This window comes from Larus michahellis, chromosome 3 (genome assembly GCF_964199755.1).
Source record: "Larus michahellis chromosome 3, bLarMic1.1, whole genome shotgun sequence".
Taxonomy (NCBI): Eukaryota; Metazoa; Chordata; class Aves; order Charadriiformes; family Laridae; genus Larus; species Larus michahellis.
The window spans coordinates 41,710,246-41,727,749 of NC_133898.1; the positions used below are offsets into that span (position 1 = coordinate 41,710,246).

The window sequence follows — 17,504 nt, forward strand, 5'->3', positions numbered from 1 at the left end:
CTTTTGCTGGTCATGTACACTTCACTTCTTCACCACACTGCAGACCAAACTGTGGTGCTGCCATTCACAGCAGCCCCAGATTGAGACATTTTAGCCACGTATAAAGAAAAAACAACAGGGAAGGGACTATTCAAACAGGGGAAAAAAGTTCTATGACTAATTCACTTAAATTTTTTCGGAGGTTTTCTTCTGAACAATAAACCTATAATCCTACTCCTCCACGCTACTCGACCCAATTGAGAGTCTTGCATTTGCAATGCCATCCATCTCTCTGTGACTAAGTGATAGTGAAATGGTCCGATTTAAAGAGTCTTCGTCCTCTCTTCCCTCAAGCCCAAGTCTTTTGGGCTCCAGTCTTGCAAGACTGCATCTGTAAAAAGCTGTTCTTTGCTTTTTTGACATATGAAATAGTCATTGTGACTTGTATTCCTGTTTTGTTTAGATTTATTAAGTGGCTCATTGCTCTTAAAGTTTCTGTCTCCCTGTGACTTGTCTGCTTCTGTTATGCTTCATTTATATTTGTTTTTTCCCCTCCTCCTACTACAACCACCTGAAACTATTTTTTAAAACTAACTCAGGTAAAAAATAAAGTACTGGAGATTTTGATGGATAAACATACATCAATTATTTCTAAACTTTTTCTAATCTTGAACATTTTCAGGCTTATGGTGTGAGCTTTTTGAATAAGTATATAAAATAAACTTATTATTGGGATTCAGTGAAGATATTCCTGGATGCTTCTTTCCTCTCAGAAGGATATAATTATATGCTATACTACCACCAAGATATTCAAGGCAGCATGTGCATGTTGCAAGAGTTCATCTCAGGAGGTAAAGGACCACGACGTTGAATCATCAGGAGTGATTCACTGCCAAAATCTGGGGGAGGAGGGCTGTGGGAAATGTTGTTCTTCAATGTTAAGTAGTTTGGGGAAGGGGATATATTTCCATTTTATAAAGAAAACCCTGTGAGACAATATTAATTAACAAGTCCTAGGTTTTGGTTTGGTTTGTTTGGGGTTTTTTTAAGCTAGAATCCAATACAGGGAAAAGGACTACAGAAGAGAGAAACTGAGAAGGATGGCACTCTGATCATCATATTTTTAAGATCTGACATAACAGAGCACTGAATGAATCTTGAAGTTACCAGATTTGTAACAGGCGACAGCAGGGAGAATGAAAACTGGTGCAAGGGAAAAGACTATTCTTAGATTACATGAAGGAAAAAAGAGCACAGAAGGGGGATAAAACTAGAGCAAGAAGCAGAGGCCTAGTAAAGACTAAATTTCCATATTATTCTAGTAAAGAGAGCATCCAGATAATCCAAAAAATATTTGGTGCAAAGCTATCCAAACATGCCATTTACGTCATTGCATATAATCCTACGAAAAATGTACAAAACCATGTAAGCAATAAAGATATAAGCCAACACTAATCACTGAAATCAGCTCCAGTTTTTACAGTCCATTCTTCATAGATAAAAATTAAACAGATTTTGATAAAAATCTTTACAATTACGATGAAATTCTTAAAGGGATCTGAAAATTTGAAGAAAAATTAATTCACAACAGAAAAACTGGAAACACCTGAAGATAACAGATTTTGCACACTTTATATTGATCATCTCTTCATTTAACTTTGTAACAGAAGAAGACAAAGTTACATTAACAAAACTGTGGTAACATGTTCTCTGCAAGAGTTCTAATATATTTGATTCAATAAGTTCCCTGGAGAAGAGAGCATCTTTACCAAGACCAGAGACAGACACATCACTTAGCTTTCCCAACATAACAGCTGGAAATTGAAGGCAAGTGCCTCATAACAGTGTGATGAAAGCTGAAGCAACTGGCATTTTGGTACCAACGCCAAATCAGTAGGCTGCTCTGTTTGAACCGTCACATTAGAAATCAGTGTGAAACTAAACGTAACTGAATGCGAGTACAAGAGCTTATGGTGCCAGATGTTTGTTTACTATTCCCCCTTTTCTCATGGGCGTTGCTAGAGGAGTTTTCAATATTATGAGTATGCATTCAAGAGCTCACTCATTAAAAAAAAAAAGCCAGCTTAACATCAGACTTAAGGATCTCTGTTTTCCCAGCATACTACATATAAGAAACCAGACAAGAAAAAGATTTGGCACATAAATCTTCCTTAAGAAGCACAGCAGTATATTAGAATCTATATAACTAAATACATTTCTAGCAGGCATACAACTTGTAAAGCATCTATACAATCTTACTGCTGCCAGATTCAGCTTTTCTTCTTTCCTCCTCACCTACTCTATTAAAAAGTGCATTATTGCTTTGGCTGAATTAAGGCAAACCAAAAACCTAGCAACCCACATAATAACTATATACAGCAACACAGACTGAGCCACAAAATTAAAAATTAATGGAGGAGTACAAGACACCTATAATTGTTTCAACCTGCCTGCAGACTCAGACTAGGTTATGCTAATTATGGGTTTTTTCCAGTTTTACACATCAAGGAGGACAGATATTAACATAAACCCCCCTCAGATCTGATCATAAGACTCCAGGAGCTAAGAACTCATCTGCCCCAGCTCTGATCCCTTGTTAAACTTTGATCCCAGTAATGCACAGCAATCTGATTTCCAAGAGGTTTCAGTGCAGTTCACAGTTATCTAATAATTCACACGCTCTAAGCGTGCTTGTACAATTGGCATCTTTGGGTGCAGGAGACAAGAATACCATTTTTGTCACTTTATTACCATGCACATGTACAAGTACACTTCAGACATCAGTTACAGTTAACGCACAGCAAACCAACTGGTTATATTTTTAAACATTATCAAAGAAAGGAAAATATTTTTTTCAAGGACATTTTTGCTCTAGGTGTTTTATTTAAGATCATCTCCCATGTGTGTGCTAGAAATAGAAAATATTTCTAACTGATCATTTTTCTGAGGTAAACAAAGTTTTGTCTTCTTGCTACTCTACAATCCCTGAGAGAAGGAACACTGAAGTCATCATCTACGAAGAATAAAGTGGATATTTCTCATTCCTTTCACACAAGCAACAGAAAAATCAATCAAACCACAACTTACATTGGACTGCAGAAAAACAGAACAAAATTTTAGTTTTTGGAAACAAAAATAATTTGGCCTATATATCACTTTTGAATCCAGCAAGTTGAAACAAATTTGTAAGCTAAAAAACCTACCATTAATCTAAGTTTTCTATTGTGTCAAAGATCCTGAGTGTTAATCTAAACTAGAAATTTATGAAGTTTTATCTGAGATTGCTCCTTTCACTTTATAATCTATCTTTTTGAAGACAGTCCTTAGTAGCATTTTATTCTAGTTGTCTTGAACACGCTGAGCTGCACTGACAGCAATGTCAGTAGGAACACTAGTTAAAATCCAGGGCCTCCTGTGCAATCCCAACTAGCCAGGTCAGCTCTCAACTAATATGAAATTATTGTAATTCCTAGGAAGGTTAATGAGAATATGTTAAAGAATAAAGGGATGATACCGAGTATCCATATACTATGTTCTGGTCCAAAGTTCAGAAAAAAAAAGAAAAGAAAACAACCACTCTAAATGAAAGAACTTGAATTGCAGAGAACAAGTTAAAAACACTCAGCCGTCAAGACACCAACCTTGTGGGCAGGGTACAGCAGCCATCAGCCGTCAGCCTGACTTGGGTTTCATAGCTATCCAGTGGGCAAACAACTTGTTGAACAGGAGGACATTCGACTGTGCTGCAATCCACACTGAACACTACGGAGGAAAGGGAGACGAAAATTCCTTTTACTCATGCGTTAGGAGCTTTTTGCAAATTACTTCATCATAAGCAACCAGTTATGCATCAGCTTTTTAATTTAAGCCAGAAAAATTATGTAATGAATACATGCTCAGGAGGTAACATTACAAAAATACCTCCATTCTCTTGAAGTTTCACTTTTTAATAAAAATTATTGCCTCGGGAAGCAACTGAACTAATATTAGATAATAAAACCTTTATAAAATTTAGACAGGCAACCTTAAACAATCATTATACCTGTGAATAATATTAGTTACTAGAAGTGTACTAGGTTACTGAGAATATATTTTCGCCACAGCTTTTAAAACACTCAACAATTCATTGTTTAATATTTTTCCTGATTAAAGCCTGCATTAGCAAGATGAAGAATTCCACATAACTAGTAAGACTGACCTACAGCTTTTTAGAAAGCAGCAAATGCTTAGAAATGCGAAAAAGTCAGCCTGAATATACATTTAATCCTATGAGTCATATTGAGGAAAGCTGAAAGACATCTTTATCTTCTTTTGTCCTAAATCTCACGTGTTAACAACCAATACCAGCCCAGGCATTATCTATTTGCTATTCCTTATCATAATTATGCTAAGAAAGTACAGATTAAAACATGGTTCCCTCTTCAAAGAAATAAGCTACCTACTGACTGAGAAGGCAGGATGAACAGAATGTTATCAGACTGAAAATTATACAATACGATATCCCTGATCACTGATTAAACCTCACTTGAGTACTGACATTATTACGGCCGCTAACTGCAGTACGAAAGCAGTTTGGCAATGCTACACCACGCTTCTTGCAAGAGCTGATACCTTTCAAAGTCCCATTTTCTGTCATCTAGTCCTACATTTTTCAGGCTTGATCCTCAGAGGTACACGGCAATAATAATTCAATTGGTCCATAACGAGACATCAGTCTCTGAATCACATCTCCTTTGCATATCTCATTAAACATTTAAATGAAAGCAGAAGTTCAATGAAACCAGTCTGCAGCTCATCAAGGCTAGGACCAGTAGGTTTGCCCTCAAGACCGTTAACTTTCAAAGTACATGAGTATGTGAGTGTCCTCTGTGTAGGCAATATTCTGAATCTGCCTTTTTCTAGTTATTTGGGAAACAGAGCCATCTGCTAAATCAGAGCAACCTGACAAGTTCAAAAAGCTCTCACTGGGAAATGCACGGATTTAATTAAAGTCCATTTTGTGGAGCAATGCATAGTTACTAAATTTAACTGGAAAGGTTCTGGTTACTAATCTCGACCATTATCGAATTCACTTTTAGATCTCTTCATAATCACATAATTAATAATAATAATTATTATTAATGATTAATAATAATCACATAATAATAATCATAATTTACCTTCAAGACAGGAATACTTAAATTTATAATATTTCACTTTAAAAAGCCCTAGACTTTTGTGTTTCACTTTATTAATAAATAACACATTTGAAACAGCACTTCTGTAAGAAATACATATCTAGTTCCTCCATTATCACAACAGGCACTGAGAATCACAAGCTCATCAGTATGGTCTAACGCAATCAATGCAATTTGTACGATTCTGTTGTGCCAAGTAATTACCAATGTCCAGTTTCCTGAATTTAAACTAGTAACCTTTCTACCTCCCTGATTCAAGGCCCCCACCGCCTTCTCCCCAGGTAAACAGTCTGGGAAAAACCAGCCAACAAGTTCTACCAACGACCTGCTACTTCACAACTATTTCTGTGTCCATCTTTCCATACACCAGTAACGACAACGAAAGAAAAACCACAAGGCACCTCCCTAATCATGTCACCAAGTCTCAACTAAGGTGCTCTTTCTTCCTAAACAGTTTAAATTCTTTCCAGTAGTTATGGTGTGCTAGTACACAGCTCACTAACACTGAAGAGCATCCCAAACAGCCTTTCTTTATTAAAAAAGTACAAACCTAAGAAAAGTTACAAACAAACCCAAATCAAGAGCATTCAAATAGAAAATTCTCATGTAATTAAGTGGCTGTAGTCACTCAGCAGTTCCCCTGTTCGATTTCACATACCCTTTTTTATTTATTTTATACTTATCTCTTACTAGTACCAAAGCGCCCTCCAATTCTTGTAAGGATTAGTAGCATTTGGCAAACAAAAGGATATGCACTGAGCTTATCCACCACCACAGAATTTTATAACCCATACTCATACCCCATGTCAGTCTTCTCTCCAAACTGGGAGACCTTTATTATTCCATTATTAGATTAAACATAGAACAGCTGTGGTTGGACAGGACCTCTGGAGGTCATCTGGTCCAACCCCCTTTCCAAGTCAGGCCATATAGATCTGATTGTCCAGGACTGTGCCTAGATAGCTTTTGAATACCTTCAAGGATGGAGATTCTACCACCTCTCTGGGCAACCTGTGCCAGTGTTCAGTCACCCTCATGGTGAAAAAGTGTTTCCTGATATTCAGATGGATCCTCCGTTTTTTCAGTTTGCGCCCGTTGCTCTGGTCCTGCCATTGTGCACCACTGAAAAGAGCCCGGCTCTGTCTTTACACATTCTCTTCAGGTATTTACATGCATTGATGAGAACCCTCTCTGAGCCTTCTCTTCTCCAGACTGAACAGTCCCAGCTCTCTCAGCCTTTCCTCACAGGTAAGGTAAGTTCCTACTTTTTTTTCATATTAAAATGGGTTTCTCAAACTGGAAAAAATTAAGTCAAACTTCTAGATAAGCTGACAATATTGTAAGGTTACAGAACAGTGTATAACTGGGGCTTTGAGCAGCCTGGTCTCGTGGGAGGTGTCCCTGCCCATGGTAGGGAGTTGGAACAAGATGATCTTTAAGGTCCCTTCCAACCTAAACCATTCTATGATTCTATGAATGGGATTCTCCATTACTGAAAAAAATGGCCCCCAGATTAGCTGTACTACTTTCCTAAAAAATACAACTGCAAACATTTGACACTGAACTAATAGTTTTATTTTGACATCTTATGCTGATTCCAATAATTACAGAGTATACTTTTCATGAACAGGTTTATTATAAGCTGTTATTATATATTTTATTATAAGCTAAAAATTTTTAAAATCCTGTCTAGAGAAAATTATTTTCGTCTATCCTAGAAGCTTTAAATATATAGTCTGACAAATATATATCTTCAAGAAGTCATAAACATGTTGCAATTTCCTATCAGTGCAGATGCACCCTATTGACCTTTGCTTAACAAGTCTTCAGAAACTTTCATGCACTGAATTTGCATAGTGGCATCTGAGAGTTACTAATTTTTCTACGAGAATGTAGCAGAAACCCTACCATGGTTGCAGACTTTGACATAGCAGTAATCTGCAACCTCCTTTGTAGACTACACAACTGAAGGTCTCTGATCATGAAACTGTTAATACTTAAGTGAAAAGAACATTATACCAAGTATATTAAGCTTCACCTTCATGTATTATGCTGTCTTTCCAAAGAACAGAATGTACAGTTCAGGGGCAAAAACTAAATAGCTACCTATGGACCAAAAGGTCCTGGTGCACCAAGGCAGTATTTGCATCTCTGGTGCAACCAAGTGGCTTAGCACAGGAAAGACGACTGATTTTTCCAGAAGTCACAGCTTTCTGGGAGTCCAGTACAAATAAGCTATACAATAACATCCTCTTTACAATTGTGTTTAAACCAAGATCTGTTACCAGAAAAAAAACCAACCTCCCTTTCAGTAACAGTAATTTTCAGGCCATGCAGGGTTGCTGGAGAAAGCGAGTGAATGAAAACTCTGCTGGAATGACTGCTAGAAGAATGACAAATGAGCAGTCTTTTCAACAGAGGTTTGTCTAGCATGACACACATTTCCCAATGCTTTCCCCAGGATGTCAGAAACTAAGAGATGACACTCCTCACCTCACCACATACCAAAAAAAAGAAGTTATCAATAAAAGTACAACACACATCTGTTGGATAACTGCCAAAGTAAACTATTTACCTTTCTTTATTCAGAAGTGGCAGCTAGAGTTCCTATCACAACTTCAGCAAAATACCTTTTAGATTAGATTTTAACTCCATCTTTAAATAAACAAACATGATTTTAAAAACGTCATTGCTCATACTGTTTTAGCTTCTTGGCAAAAGAGGCACGTATACCCCCACAGATCTTGTTTCAGGTTATTTTTATTTTTACTGTTAACATATTATGCATCTCCATTTGAGATGGGTCATTTAAACTATCTTTAAGAAAAAAAAAAACAAACTTATTTTTGAGAATAATTTTTAAGAACTGTAACTCCAGCTTAGAACTAAATTCAGTGCTCGTTCAGTACGTTCACTGCTCATGAATAGCCAGTTATACACAGCTCATAGGAACAAAGTTTGTTGCTTGTGGCACCAGGCCACTGTTACCTCACCTCTAAGCTTCGCAACTGCAGCAAAACAAAAAGGACACGACATGCTTATAGGTACCACAACTGTGGCGAGATGCTTGGTGGAGCAACGGTAAAAACATTTAAGACAAATTAATCTGGAGGTTAATAGACAGGTATGGCTAAACTACTGAGCTTCTTCATATTAACTGAATGACAATGCCTTTAATCATTGTATTCCTAAAGTAAAACAGGTAGAAGTAGTGGAACTCAACATGAAAGATTTTATTTTTGTTCTAGCATTTCGTGTTATGGAAACACTTCCTATTCTCCTTCCGGTAACTCAGTTGCCAGTCCCAGTATTTGAACATATGCAGTTCTTAGCAGAAGGCTCCAAACTCAAATGCCACTGCAAACTGGAGAGCGGCGATATCTTATTTAAGGCACAGAAATAAACACAATTTATGCTTTAATTGTGCAAATACTTATTGGCATAAGGCAGCACTGCTATCATAGGAAGCAGAGCTCCCAGCTTCCTGCAATTTGTTTCCACTAGAAAGCCCTTGCTGGTACAAAACCTCCACAGAGACTGGTTAAGCAGACACAGAGGTGCAGAAAGAGGATTCTGATAGCAGCAGTCACAGAACTAAAGTTTTTAGGTCTGTGGCAAAGAATGGAAAATAGTTTTCTCTGCTCAACGTGTAAACTCCATAGATACGCTGACCCTATTCAGTAAAACTAGTGACATCAGCCCTGTAAGAAACCCTGCATGAACACTTATCTACCAGGTCTTATACTGTTTATTGTCCCTTTTTTTTTTTTTCAGCAGCGTGGCATTAAAAACTGAGGAAGCACGAAACAGAGCACTGCTAGTTCAGTTCCTCTCCAACTCTTTGTTCCAACAGTTCTTCAGGTACCAAGTCAAACTCTGAGGACACAAGGTTTATTACCAGGCTTACCATGGGCTAAATAAATATTCCTGCCACGTGAGGAGCATCATCTGACATCACTTTATGACCATTATTTGAGCAAACTCACACAGATAATTCACAAAATGTTCATACATACATAAAAACAGTTATATGCTACTACATATATAGTAGTACATGTATATACACATAGAGAATAGGTGGCATTAAACAGTGCAGAAGAGGCAGGATGGACTAGATTACCTCCAGAGTCATCTAGTCTTCCAACCTAAATTATTCTACAATTCTATAAGCCTATGAATATACAATCCTAATAAAACAAAATATTCCACTGCCTGTTCTTAAACAAAGAAACTTATTTAAAACCACAGACAGTGGTGAACGTGATGGAACAGTTTAGATGGAAAAACACAGAAAGGTTCATGCTGACTTGCAAATTTAAAAATAAAATCCCAAAACTTTCTACAAGAAAGGAAACATTAAAAAAAGTTTCAGTATTTGTTTAGTCTATAATTTTTTCGTATATCAAGTACAAATTATGTTGCCTATGCAAATGTTGTTTACAATCTTTGAAAACAAGGTTCCTCAGAAAACTGAAAAAAAGTTCAGATTTGCAAACATTTGCCATTAAATAAAAAAGTCTTCTGTGGTAAGTAATATGCAGTCTACTAAGATTTGTCAACATTCAAATACTCCTTTTCCCTGTCTTCCAGTCTTGTGTTGGCTTGTTTTTCCCTTTGCAATCTTCCCACTGTGCCAAACGGCAAACAAAAGAAACATGCAGACCAAAGTTATAAAAGTCAACTTGGACAGCCACTGAATTCTAACTTGACAAAACTCAGGCTACGTAGTGACTGATAATTCCGTATTAATAGCCCTCTTTTTTTTCTCCCCTAAAGCCAAGGGCCTGCAACAAGTAGGGGGCCCCACCTCCTCTGTAATTTGCAGTTTAGCCATTACATCTTTCATCACCCACCACTGCGGGGATGCACAAGAGTACCCACCTACGCTCCTCAGCCTCTTAGCACTGACAAAGAAACACTTTCATCATCTCCCAAGGTAGGTGAGAACTCCCTGCTTTCCCTTAGATTCTCAATTTCTAACCCCCACTGCAAAGCTCAACACTTCCCTTAAAACCCGTAAATCTCCTTCCCCAATCTCTTTGAAGCCTCTGCTCTTCTACCTTCCTAACACGCGTCTTCATTTTTCCAGTGCCATGTACCTTCACCTCCTAACTCCTTACAACAAAAACCACAAACTACTTCAGAAAACAGCATACACCTAGTTACATAAAACTACTAATGCAATAAATAATCACATACTCAATTTGAAGATTCAGTAATACTAACAAGCTGAAAACAGCCTTCAAGAAGTAACCTAGAAAGGTAAGTTTGGACTGAGCTATTTGCAAACTACAGGATGGGAATGCAAATAACAATCTGGAGGACACAATTACAGCTATCATTTATTTTGATAAATACAGAAATAATCCAAAAGTCAGCAAGATAAAATTCAGTAAAGGCATCCTTGAAGTATATATAGGCAGAATTTAAATGTACAAATATAGTGGTTCAGTAGCAGTCATGCTACTGAAAGATCTTGGGATCACAGCGTTTCACAAACTAAATACAACTCTTTCAAGAGTCAGCTCTTATTTAGAATTTTGCATGAAAGACAGAAAGCAATTACTCTACAGTATTTAGTGCTGATGAAGACTCACCCAAAATAGCAGTCTGCTTTTGGACACCACATTTTAAAGACATGTGGATAAACTTAAGATGACTTATAGTGGGGCAACATAACAAGGAAGAAGTCCAAGGAAACTATGCCATAAGAAGTTACAGCTAATCCTAGATGAAAGAAGACTAAGGTTGACAAAATGTTCCACAGCAAAAATTACTATTAAGACTACTCAGGACAGAGAACAAAAAAGTTTGCTTAAATTTCCACGCAGGCAGATTTGCATTGGATATTAGGAAAAAACAGAAAGATAAGCACTAAAGGTACAAAGACTGTACAATCTTGTTCTGTGTAGGATTTAAAAAAAGTGTTAAACAAGCATAGGAAAGGCTCAGCTTAAGCATACTCAAACCTGTTTGCACATAAGATTTTGGATTATACAATTTTATATGCCTGCTTTCATCCCTCTATTTTTATTATTCATCTTTACCAAAGCCTGGATCAAAGAGTGAATTACATCTTCTACTCCACTGAGAATAATAAATCATAAGAAAGGGTGATTGGTGTTCTCATGAAATGGAAAATGGGTAAATACTGAAAGAGTTGTAAAGTCTTTCACTATGCTCCTCTACAAGCCTTTTGCTCTCCAGTTTTTAAGGGTCATCACTTTGTAATCTAGAGAAATCTTAAAACAAAAACATTAGTTCCCTGTCGATGCACAATATATTCCTATTATGAAAAACCTTTGTATAATCTAAGCAGTATATAAAGTATGTCACTTTAACTAGTAGCATCCACAGAAATGCAATATTCTCACTAGGCTACTTTTCTCTTGTTGCTCAGTTTAAATTAATGTCTGAAGGACAAAAGAAAGAAAAATTTAGCATAGTATTTCTTATTATTTTTTTCAATAGATATTGCCCATATATAATCATTTTAATTTTGAAGAAGAATCAGAAGAATTTGAAGGCTGTATAGGCTTTATTGGGTGCAATTACATAGGTTATTGTGCTTGTCAGACAGTTAGAGAAAATTGAAAAAAGGAAAAAAAATTATGTCCACTTTTACCTGGTTTACATTCATAGAGATCACAGCATTCCCCTGGCTTTCCTGATGCCTTAGAAACCAATATATTCAAATAGCCAGGTTGGCAAACCTTCCTCAAGCAGCCTGCAGGATTACACACACAACGGCTTGGGAGTGGACAGCATTCACCGGGAGGAGCATAGCCTTCAATTAAGATGGAATCTTCTGGACAGCGAGGAGAAAACTGGACCTCACAGCGGGCCTTGGAGCAATCAGGTTTCTCTTCTGAAAGGGAGGGGAAAAAAAAATCAGCATGCCATAAATGTCAGCAAAACACTGTACGGAAGCTGTAAAGATAAACTCAAATAAATCTCCCTTTCTTCTGCCTCCCCCCAGAACAATAAAAAGAAAAGGAAACTGCTGCTGCTGAACTGATTTGTTTCACAAATCTGAACTGATTATGGAACATGCTTAAAAAAGTCTTGTTATTTGCAAGATGGCAGGTGTGTTATGAAATATTTTTCCCAAATTCTAATCTGAGCAGTGTGCGTGACTGCTGAAGTCACACAGCCTCAAAACACAGCTGTGAAGCTACACATTTCGCCATGACATTAAGGAACAACTTGTCATATCATGCACAGCCCTGATGTTCACACCTACACCTTCAGTTTCCTAAGACTTTCCATTATGAGCAACTGATTTTAATTCAGTTATTAAACTTGGTTGACCCAAATTGAGATTTCACCAGTTCAAAAAGCTGGTTAAAACTTCAGCAACTAACATGTTGGGAGAGTCCATACATTAGCAAAAGAGGATTTTTCCTGTACACACTCCCAATGCTCATGTCCATACATTAGCAAAAGAGGGTTTTTCCTGTACACACTCCCAATGCTCATGTTAAAAGCGGTGTTCCCACATACTTCAATGGCTTGAATAGTAAAAGAGAAGAGGTTTGACTAGCACTGGCTACAGGCACTACAGGTTTGAGGCACGGGCTCCAGGCATACCGCAATAAGAAAAGGAACATTGAGGACCAAGGTCCACAAGTTGGTAGGAACAGTGACAAGCTGGACAAACACTGAGATAAAACAGAGAATGAAGACACAGAAGAAGGCGCTTGGACAACTAGGTAACACCCTTCCAAAACTTGGAAAAGAACTCAAGATTCCCCATTCTCAAAAATATGAATCTTAACTCTGTCAAAAATGTTGTGTCATGCCCTCCAATGACTAAGCCACACTGGGAAAAATCGAATCACTCCCATGACTGATTTACTCTATAGTGTGAGAAACTTGCTTGTATCCAAGAGGGTCTCACTTTGCTCCGTATACCCGAGCACTGTTAAAAAACAAGTGGATTCCAGACACTCAAAGGCAGTATCTTTAGGTCAATAGGACATGGTGAATTAAGTGTTTGGAGGCAACGCAGGGAGCCTTCCCAGGCCCAACCAGAAAAAAACCCCACAACAATAGGAAACCAAGACCTGAACTTATAAACTGTTTGTACCACTCCTTGGTTATTCGCAAGTTTGTAAACTAGACTGTTCTACTACAAACATCGCTATTACCCCCACAAAATTATTCGACTACTTTGCTTGTTATTATTAAAGCTAGATACAGAATAGTAGAAACAAGTAAAAACAACACTAACTTTATTAATCTGATGTTTTAAAAATTAATCTCTAGTGATAATCTCAATGATTGAATAAGACATATCAAATATGAGCAGCTCTGATAAAAAGTCAAGAATATCTTCTCCAAGATTTTAATAACTCACTGGTTTTGGAGTTACTACAGTTACTTACTGGATATTGTGTTGTGGGTTTGTTTTTGTTTTTTTAAAACTAAAAGCAACACAGCAAATGTGTAATTCTGCTTTGAAACATACACTGAATGTCAATAACAGCAATCTTTTTTTTTTCCCCAGAAGGTCACTTTTACACTTAATTTTAGTATATTCTTTGGAATTCTAGATCATATTGAAGAGTCAAAGCAGTACTGCTTGTCTATGTGGTTGATTTGCTAACTGTGCTTTAGTTTCATTTAAGCTTAGAGGGATATAATGCCTAGACTTATAAGTGCTTAGAAAAATATTAATCTAGGTCTTAGCATTAGTAATTGCAAAAGGAAATAATGAATATAAAGGTTTGCCTCAATTTTAGTTGGCAAATACAGCAAAACAGAATCAAAAGAATCATTACACATTATTTCCTTCACATACCAGTACTTTATAGTTTTTCTTACAAGCAGAGATTACTAACTTAAATGTGATACTAGATAGCATCATAACTCTCTTCTTGCAGTTAAAAACCCCACTATTTCCATCTATCTTCAAAATAGCCTAGGCTAGATATGTACTTTGCCTAGAATTTTAAATAACATTCATAAGACTTTTTTTTTAAACCTACCCTTACGCTCAGGTTCTTATCTGCTTTATTAAACACATTGTTCAGACTGAAAATTACTGGTTACAGAGGTTTACTGCAGAAAGTTGTGTAAATAATAGATAACTTACTACTTTCAGTATTTTATTGATCTTCTTTAGTTTATGGATATAATAAAAGGCTCCATATTTTAGCTTTTAAAAATCTTTTTCTTTTCCACTGCATGTTGTTCTGTTGTGCACAGAGAAGCGATGGAAGAGTAGTGCAGGAGCAACCCTTGAAGTTCTTGCTCATGACAGACCCTTAAATTCACTCTTTTCACTACTTGATCTGCCTGAGCCTTATGTATCCAGTGATTTTCTGATTCCCATGACTAACAGACAGTCTCATCCTCATGCAGTCTCTCTTGTGAAAAGACTTGGTGTTATATGTATTCTAAAAAGTTTACCTACTGTTTTTACTTGAATGCATTTACTGACATACATATGTCGATATAGATAAGTGTTTCCTTAAGGACCGTTTGTATTTGACCAATTTAAAACAACTTTCAGAAATTGTCAGGATACTTTCAATACTTTCAGTATTGTCAGAAATGCATGTCAAACTGTTGGGATTCAGACTATTCAGGACTCTAAAGATACTTATTTTCAAGACCAATGCAAAGCCTACTGTTGGAGTTGGTAAGATCACCTAGTGAAAATAAGAAAACAAGGATTTGTCACTATCAACATGTAAGAAGCATCACAAGAACAGAAGAAATTTTAAATAGAGAACTGTAACAAGCATTTTTGTACGAAATGCTCACTCAGTGTTTCACAGATACTATCTTTGATAGTCCTTTCCACATTAGAATATTGTGCTCAACGTAGTGAACTGAAACAGAACACAATAGGACTCTAATATTAAATAAAACCAGTGTCACTTTCAGAGGAAATGGTTCAAATGCAAACAGCCACCACCCTGCAAAGACACCTTTGTGTTTTAACACCAGGTTACATAACACCAGCAGATATTTAGAAATCAAGCTTAAGTTTTCCCTTTTAATCCAGTGTAACTATCACTTTTGTACTTCATAGTCCTGAAAAATAAACAAACAAAACCCCTTCCCTACTACTACTTGTGTAAATATTGTGCTTCCAAATTCTAATCTTAAACTATATACACAGTAAAACATTCTCCTCCTAGCATACAAATGCAAATGAGCAACAGGAAAGTCAAACATATTAACCCAAGCTGGATCAGCCAACAGACACCTGTCCTTTAGCTTCACTAACATCAGCCCACAGCAGAGTCAAGGGCAGGTAAAGAACTGTTCTGCAGACATCATCGTGATTTGGGTCTTGCTTGAGATGCGGTTTTTCCTTTTGTGGAAAGGAGCAAGTGGCTGAAATGGTATGTGAGTAGTCGTATTTAAAGTGTTTTCTTGTAGAGTTCCTACAAAGTTTTGTTTCAACAAAAGCAAGTGTAGGGTCCTGCACCTGGGGAGGAAGAATGCCAAACACCAGTATATGTTAGGGGCGGACATGCTGGGAAGCAGCTCCGAGGAGAAGGACCTGGGGGTCCTGGTAGACAGCAAATTATCCATGAGCCAGCAGTGTGCCCTTGTCGCCAAGAAGGCCAATGGAATCCTGGGCTGCATAGGGAAGACTGTGGCCAGTAGGTCGAAGGAGGTCATTCTCCCCCTCTACTCTGCACTGGTGAGGCCACAACTGGAGTACTGTGTCCAGTTTTGGGCTCCCCAGTTCAAGAGGGACAGGGAACTACTGGAGCGAGTCCAGCGTAGGGCAACCAAGATGATTGTGGGACTGGAGCACCTCCCTTATGAGGAAAGGCTGAAAGAGCTGGGACTCTTTAGCCTGGAGAAGAGAAGGTTGAGGGGGGACCTGATTAATGTTTACAAGTATCTAAAGGGTGGGTTTAAGGAGGACGGAGCCAGGCTCTTTTCAATGGTTCCCAGCGACAGGACAAGGGGCAATGGGCACAAGCTAGAACATAGGAAGTTCCGTTCAAATACACAGAAAAACTTCTTTACAGTGAGGGTGACAGAGCACTGGAACAGGCTGCCCAGGGAGGCTGTGGAGTCCCCGTCTCTGGAGATTTTCAAGACCCGCCTGGATGCAGCCCTGAGGGATGTGCTCTAGGCAATCCTGCTCTAGCAGGGGAGTTGGACTAGATGATCTCTAGAGGTCCCTTCCAACTCTGAAGATTACGTGATTCCGTGATTTCTGAAAACGATCTTAACCTAAAACACGAAAATCCAGCAGCTGTCAGTGTAGCATTGCTACATTTTAGTTAAAACTAACCAGCTAGCATCACGCTGGCGTAACTGGGTCCTGAGCCCAGCCCTCAATGCAAGGTAAGAAGGCGGGAGTTCTGTTTTACTGCAGGTCAGTAAAAGCCGATGAGGGCTCCTCATTTTCATACCAAGCCTGAATACAAGACATTACTTTTAAGCAACAATTAAGAAAAGTTCCAAGGTTTTTCTTTTTGTTATCTCAGCAAATGGCAAGCACACCCATCTTCTCTATTTACAGGGATAAAAGTTAGTACATGAAACATATTTCTACAATTCATCGTACTAAGCTTGTTTACCTTTTCATTAGTTGACTGAAGAAAGCATCAAAATTGAATTTGTTCTCAAAGTAAATTACAAACATTAATACAGCCATAAATGCCACTGCTTTAGCAGGATTCTTAATTTAATTCCATTACATACAGCTATTTAAGATTTCATCAAACAAGAGAAATCATTTATTAGCTCTTTTTTCCTTTATTAATAAACACTTTCAGCCCTTACAAAAGGGACACATAAGAAAGCATGTCAGAGCAGAATGTTTAAAAATACAACAGACTACCTCAAAAGACAGAAAGGTAGGGCAATGGCAAGCTGCATTCCACAGAAAACTGTAAAATCACTCACCAGTGGTATTTTTGCTATTTTAACCCTTTTATACACCAAATGGAGGACTATTTCTCAACAGACCAAGGCAGACTCACAATAATATCCTACTGCTTCTCTGTCAAATACACACATACACTATGAAGCACTGACCCATCTCCCAGAGCTGTTTTAAGCTACTGTCTGTTACACAAATCAGGATCTTCCTAACCAACATTTTCAAAGTCAAACAAGGTATCAGGACTCCACTTTATTATTGTAATTTTGCAAGAAGTAGAATATAAGCAATTACTACGTGTGCCTAGAAACAGAACTTCATTTTTCAAAGCAGTGTATTGAACCTAAAAAAAAAAAACCAACAGATTTTCAAGGAAAGGGATAACTATGTGTGTGACTTACTATGAAATAAATTAGCACAGCAAATATATAAGATACTTAATTCCTGGCTAAAGAACCATCTTATCACATAGATTACATGACAAG

The 17,504-nt window shown here is 37.5% G+C and overlaps 1 protein-coding gene across 1 annotated transcript in view; it reads right to left on the bottom strand.

Annotated features, from left to right (window-relative positions):
• Nucleotides 1-17,504, bottom strand: part of CRIM1 (cysteine rich transmembrane BMP regulator 1) — a 192,598-nt gene that overhangs the window by 88,072 nt on the left and 87,022 nt on the right. Inside the window, exons 3-4 of the mRNA XM_074579919.1 lie at nt 11,782-12,024; nt 3,621-3,741 (exon numbers count right to left, since the gene is read on the bottom strand). Coding sequence (XP_074436020.1) covers nt 3,621-3,741; nt 11,782-12,024 — 364 coding nt within the window. The remainder of the gene's footprint in view (nt 1-3,620; nt 3,742-11,781; nt 12,025-17,504) is intronic.